At 35.8% G+C, this 7,339-nt stretch overlaps 1 protein-coding gene across 1 annotated transcript; it reads right to left on the bottom strand.

The window, feature by feature from the left end:
• LOC149183959 (uncharacterized) lies at positions 1–2,710 on the bottom strand. Its single transcript, XM_089417350.1, has 2 exons — positions 1,919–2,710; positions 1–1,809 (listed from the first exon to the last, which is right to left on the bottom strand). Exons 1-2 carry the CDS (start codon positions 2,497–2,499, stop codon positions 1,398–1,400), a joined length of 993 nt encoding a protein of 330 aa, XP_089273476.1. The 5' UTR covers positions 2,500–2,710; the 3' UTR covers positions 1–1,397.
• Positions 2,711–7,339: the final 4,629 nt, after the last annotated feature.

A 7,339-nucleotide genomic window follows, 5' to 3' on the forward strand; every position in this document is an offset into this window, starting at 1 on the left:
AAATGTGCATGGTGAATATCTAATTTTCCTATTCATTCTAGAAGTTTAAACAAAATGAAATCATGCACAGTTCAATAATAGTCTAAGATAATACGATCAATGCAAATACAGCTGAACCACATGCAGTTAATTTCAATGAAAGCCCTAATACAAGACAATTCATGTTAAAAGTCTGAGATAAATATATACCCCTTATCGATAAGAAAGTTTTTAATTGCAATAGGAAGAGCAACACCACCACGACTGTGGACTCCAACTCATGCAACAGGAAAAAAATACAAAGAGATGAACAAATCCTGCAACAGAAAAAAATACAAAGACATGAACAACCCCTGCAATAGCAAAAAATACAAAGAGATGAACCTACATATAAATACAAAGAGATGAACTTACATATAAGGATGATAAATATTTAACAAATAGAACACAAAACAGCAAGCATATATTATATGAAACTATATTTTGCTGTGAAAGGAATCTGCTATCCATAATGAGTTGATGCCCATCACTTGATTAGATGGAGTCACATCATACTGAACAACAGACAAAAGAATCACACTTTCATAGATATAATTGTTTTTCCCTTGCATATTTCCAATATAACGACTTGTCCAATCGCTCTATCTTTTCCCTCGTGGCAATATCTTGCAAATAGAGCAGAAACCAGTAAAACATATTCTGTTTGAAACTGTATTTTTGCTGACATAGAAATCTGCGTTCCATAATCAGATGATGCCCATCACTAGATTAGACTCAGTCACATCATATTTGACAACCGACAGAACAAGAAATCACATTTTCATGGATATAATTGTTTTTCTCTTGCATATTTCCAATATAACTTATCCAATTGATCTAAATTTTCCCTTGTGGCAATATCTAGCGAATAGAGCAGAAAACAGCAAAACATATACCGTTTGAAATTGTATTTTTGCTGAGATAGGAATCTTCTATCCATAATCAGATGATGGCCACTAGATTGGACTAAGATACATCATATCAGATAACAGACAGAACAGGAAATCGCATTTTCATTGATTCAATTGTTCTTCCCTTGCATATTTTAATATAAGGATTTATCTAATTGCTCTATATTTTCTTTGTGACAAAATCTTGCAAATATAGCAGAAAACAGCAATACAGAGTGTTTGAAACTGTATATTTGCTGAAATAGGAATCTGATATCCATAATCAGACGATGCCCATCACTAGATTATAGTCAGTCACGTCATACGAAGCTCATCACTAGATTATAGTTAGTCACATCAAAATTTGACAACAGACAAAACAAGAAATCACAGTTTCATTGATATAATTGTTTTTCCCTTGCATATTTCCAATATAAGGACTTGTCCAATTGCTTTATATTTTCCCTTGTGACAGTATCTTGCAAATTTTTAGAACAACCAACAATTGATACAGTGAAGTAACTTCTTACCTGTTATGACTTGCAGTTCAGATGGCCTCCAAGTTCGCAAGGATAATAATCCCGAAGATTGTTGCTCTGTATTGAAATTGCTTTGCTGATTTGTTCCTGAACCAGATGGGGCAGAAGTATTGTATTCAATCATTTCCAATCGCAATTCCAAGGCCTGCACCGCTTCTGCTGCATGAAGCCCATGTAGATCTAACTTCCAAATGTCCTTATGTTTTTCATTTCTAATTTGAAGAATTTCTGCAGCTGCCTTAGCATTTAGTTTATCTGCAGCCAAATGTTCATCTTTTGATTTTAGAGAAATATTCTTAGCAGTGCTGTGATCGCCTCGCAAATAAGCTCTTTCAGCTTCCCTTGAATGTCGATTTGCAGCCCTGCTTGAAAACAAGCGATGATAATATATGTTCATGCCTTCCCAATTATCAGTAATGATCACCTTAAAAAAATTCAATGACTTCACGGAAATAGGCTGGCAAAATATACCTACGCATCCGCAATGCTTCCTTTCGATGTTTCAAATATACATCGTCTTCCTCCCATTCTGGCTCAGGGGGAGCAGTTGGCATGTGTCCTCTTGCAACTGTCACGTGCAAATTTTCAAAACCCAAGGACTCAGGCAATAGAGGGCCACTTCCTTCAGAACTCTGATCAGGTAGAGAATTCTCAACAGCTTCAGATGCATCATAGGGATCTGAATTCTCCGGCAACGTCATCACAGCCATAGACTCCAGGGAAGCAGAGGCTTGTTCAAGCTCATAATTAACAGCCACTAAAACATCCTCTATCAGGCTCTCATCAGCCCAACCATACAAGGCCTTCAGTCTCTCTACTGCAACCTTTTTCTGATTTGCATCATCTGTCACGCCCTGCAGCATAGCAGTGCTAGCCAGGATTGCATTAGGATTAGGATCAATCAATTTCTCTGGCCCAACAACAACTTTTTCTATCAATTGAGAAAATCCTTTCCAGGGTTTGCCTCTAGAATTTGGAGAGATAAAGGAAATATTTTCTTGCCCCACCACAGCCGAGACATCATTTTTTTCTTTCAGATAATTCTTGTCCATAACAGAACCCTGACTTGGCTTTCTCTGGAGATGATTAGAAGAGGACGAGGTTGGAGGAAAAGGTGGGAAAGGGTCGACGTCAGCCTCAAGAACCCCACCCCGCTATTGGGCATCAAAGGAAGCCCATCCTGGGACCTTAGCCCTTTGCCGCGGTGGTCGGATGGACCTCTTGGGAGCACCACTGGTGCCTATCATGGAGCACTTACCCGCCGAGAAAAGTATTGTTGGGTCTGTATAAGGAGATCACGGGATCCAAAGCAAGATAAAAGGGGGGTCTACTGTTTACTCCTTCGGCTAAAGATAAAGGGAGACGGATCATTCATTAATGACGATCTTATGCACAGAATTTCAATGCCGTACCTGGCTAAAGAACTCTCAAAGCTACCCTTCTGTATTTCCAGAGCTCCCGAAACCACGCGCAGGATTTCAGAAGAACAGAGTCGCTGGATTGCTGTTCTCGATTTTGATTTTGTCTGAAGGATTTGATGTACAAAGATGAAGAAGATGCGTGGAATTTGCATTGAAAATTGGACTGAGAATCCATTAACAAAGCGCGTGAGCTCTGAGAAATTTTGACCCCCCTCAAGAATTGCAGTCTGAGAACAAACCCAAATCGAAATGCACTCGGCTCTTGCCATGTTGCTATAGAAAACGGAGCAGTTGGACTTTTTGTGCGAATATATACACGAGGCTATACTAACCTCTAAACCCTATATGGTTAACTAACCTAAAGGTTAGGTGCGCCCGAATTTTGATCAGGGTGGCGACGGTTGACTTAGAATCCGTCTAAGGGAATAGTTTACCGACACGTCGCTATATTAACCTCTAAACCCTATATGGTTAACTAACCTAAATTTTGATCAGGGTGGCGACGGTTGACTTAGAATCCGTCTAAGGGAATAATTTACCGACACGTGGAAGAAGGATTAACCATAAAATTTGTCGATTGGTAGTGCTAGGAATGCTTTGGATGTTTTGATTGGCAAATCTCACCGCTATTTCCCTTGGAGAATATTTGTTGGAAAAACGATAGAGATATTTTAGAGGGCAAAATAAGTTGATTTTTTGTTATTATAAAGTACACAATTTTATGGAAATATTTATGGTTTGATTATATAAGATATTAGTTTAGATAAAACACTGTTTGAGAGGGATTAAGTTTTTTTTTTAGATAATTTTTTTTTTAAGTGAAAAGAGATTTGATCTTTCTTGGGGCTTGATAAATTTGAGGTTAAGATGAATCTTTGCTGGTTTTTATATCTACACATATCATATTAAGGTTGGATCTATTTGTCCTTATCTTCTCTTTCTCTCTCTCTTCCCTCTTGCTCAACTCTCTCCCTCCCTCTCTCTCTTCCCTCTTGCTCAACTATCTCCCTCCCTCTCTCCTTCTCTCTATCAACTCCTCTCTTTCTTCCTTCCTCTCTCTCTCTTTCCTTCCCACTTCCCTCTATCTCTCCCTCCATCTCTCTCTCTAACCACCAACTCTATCATTATCTCCCTCCCTCTTTCCTTCTCTCTTCCCCCTATCTCCCCCTCTCTCTTCCCTTTCTCTCCCCCTCTCTCTCCTCTCCTCTTTGTCTTCCCTCCTCTCCTCTCTCCCTCTCTCTCCATCTCTCCCTTGTCACTCCTTCTCTATCTACTGCTATATCTCTATGTAATTTTTTCCTTTCCTCTCTCCCCCCTCCAACTCCATCTCTCTCCCTCCCTCTCTCCTCTTTGTCCCCTCCTCTCACTCTTCATTCCTCTATCTCTTTTACACTTCCCTCTCTCTCTCTCCTCCCCATCACTCTCTCCCTCTCTGTGCCCTCCAGCTTTGTGACTATTTCTCTCCCTCTTTCCCGCCCACCTCTCTCTCTCCCTCCCATCCATCCATATGATGGACAATTTTCACTCCATGCAATAGATGTTCTCTTTCCCTCTCTCCTTCTCTCCTCCCGCCTCTCTCTCTCCCTCCCATCCATCCATATGATGGACAATTTTACTCTCTGCAATCAATGCTCCCCATCCATCCATATGATGGACAATTTTCACTCCATGCAATAGATGTTATATGCAATGTCTAAATTATTTTCCATTTTAATGTCTATATGGTTTTTATGACGTGTAGTATTAGTAAGCCTTGGTATTGGCTCATACATCCAAAAATAAAATACTTGAAATTCATTTATAGTGAAGTAAATATCATATCTACCATAGTTTACTTTTCACCATAATTAAAGGAAGTCTTTTGCTAAAAAACGGATAGAAATAAGATGTAAAAAATATATTTACGAATAACATGTAAAAATATACTTACAGGAGTTACTCCCCACTATTATTTATGTCTTCTAAAATTGGAAGTGTGGACTTACACATGGTTACTACCCATCAAGGTTTATGAAGTTCTTATGCTTGAGTAGGCAATTTACTTAACCACTTCATATCTCAATTTATTAATTACTGTCAAAGCAAGACCATACGTAGATCTGTCTATCAATTATTATTAATTTAGCATGACCAATGTAACTTATAATTATTTATGGAATTTTTCCAGTTGGAGGGGCTAAGGTGCCTTAAAAAAAATACAATATAACTAATTGAAGCTTATTGTTTCTATTACTTTTAACATTTTATTATTAATTGAACCAAGATTTAAGTTTTTACACTACAACATCTCCACCATAATTGGTTGTACATTACTTTTAACTTTTTATTACTTTTTAATTGAGCTGACATATAAATGTTAAATGTTAAACATTTATCAAAATTTGTTAAATGTTATCCCATACTTGGTTGTAGAGAGCTACCCGCTCAATAGTTTTTTAATATTATTTAAATTAATCTAGTTATATAAATTAAATGGTTCATTTTGAGGAAAAAATTAAATTAAATAGTCGCTAAATATTGATAAGTATCAATTCATAATAAGCATCAAAATACTTATTTCATAATAAATTTCACATTTAAAAAAATTATAAAAGTTAATAAACTTATAATTTTATTTTAAATTATTATTATCATTTATAAAAAAATTAATATGTGAGTTAAATATATATACATTTTAAAAAATGTGTCACAATATTCTTAATCATGAAGATTCACCTCCACTTTTTGGAAATTTTTAACTTGTAAACAACTCTTTTTACAATATCATGGCTTATCCATACCACATGTCTAATATAACATGTTCTTTAATTAATTAGAGATAAATTAATTAAAAGACCATAATTAACCTGTAGATGAATTTTAATCTTTAATGTGTGAATACTACTATGAATATTCCAACATATTCCACAAAAGTTAAATCTCCACCATCCACCTAATTATGTGGATGGACATGTTTCTATTCTTAGTAGCATATATAAATCAAAGGTTATGATTTATTTCCAAAGTAGTAATGCTTTTTTGTTTTTTATTTTAAATTCATTACTTAAAAAATTGTGGTATGAACAAGTATCATATCAAATGAGTTGTGATTTTTTGGGCATATTGTATTGATAAGCCATGGTATTAGCCATGATATTGTAACAAATTCTATGAATCTCCATGGTTAAGAATTTTGTTACATGTTTTTTAAAATGTATATATGTCTAATATTATATATTATTTTTTTTATGAATAATAATAATAATAATATTAATAATGTAACTAACATTCAAAAATTACTATGGTAGGGTTTCAAGAATGATCGGTGCTTAAGTGTTTGGAAATGCAGGATTTTCAGCGATCTGGAGCTCAAATCTAGAGAGTTTCTTAATCGTGAAACCAATCTCAGGGGAATCCTTGTGTTTGCAATTTTTTGTTGATTTTCATGTAGATTCACAAGCTCGTGCAATTTACTAAAGCACAGGACAAGAATCTACTTCTACTTTCAACCAACGGAAGCCAGTAGATCGATGAAAACAATACGAACAAGAGGAAGACAAATCAATGACACATAATACAATAAGTTTTTCTGGGGAAAGCCACTGCTCAAAACCCTGCCTATCTGTATTGCCTTAATCATAAATATGAGTGAAGATACAAAGCTTGTTCTCACAAGAACAATTCCGCACAAGTATGCTCAACTCTCTACCTCACAAACTCACTCTTAGCCAACACTTAGCAAAATTCCACTGCTTGCCAAGCCCCTATTTCCTTGCACAATTCCTAGGATGAATAACTCGTATTCAAAGGGAATTCATGCTTCCAAAATTGCGCAATCCTAATTAGGTCCTCTTATTGATTGCATGCATGATATTTACAACTCAGTAAATCACACATGATAGTACATTGTCCCTGCACTCTAGTCTCAACTGGGTCTTTCTCAAAATTGGCATGCATGAGTTTCCAATGAGTGAATCTTCAGTTATCTAGAGTAGCACTTGTGGATGCACCAATGCACTAATTGACTGCTAATCCTCTACTAGTTCAACAAACAGTTAGAACTAGTTTAACCAACTATAACTCAGTAAACTGAGTTATCTAATTACAACTCAAATAAACTCATATTGGACCCTAGAATTTAGGGAGAACACTTACATGACTTCCAAAAGACTTCCAACTCGAAATTCCTAAGCTAATTAAGTTAATTAAACTTAATTAACTATTTACAAGTTTCTATGAGAATAGAATTCGATTTTAATTCAAAGTTTAATTCAAGGACAAACTAAACTGAAATTTCTTGTTGCCATTTCTCAACACTCCCTTTCAACAAGAAAGGAATTATCTGTTGCCCCAATCTTATCTCTGTGAAACTCGAATTTGCATCTTAACAATGCCTTTGTCAAAATGTTAGCAACTTTCTCCTCCATGGGAATGTACTCCAACAACATAATTTGCCTCAATACACAATCCTGTAGATGATGATATCGGATAT

The sequence above is a fragment of the Pinus tabuliformis genome, chromosome 3_2 (assembly GCF_031772625.1).
Source record: "Pinus tabuliformis cultivar Carrire ecotype Pingquan chromosome 3_2, CPIR1, whole genome shotgun sequence".
NCBI classification, from domain to species: Eukaryota; Viridiplantae; Streptophyta; class Pinopsida; order Pinales; family Pinaceae; genus Pinus; species Pinus tabuliformis.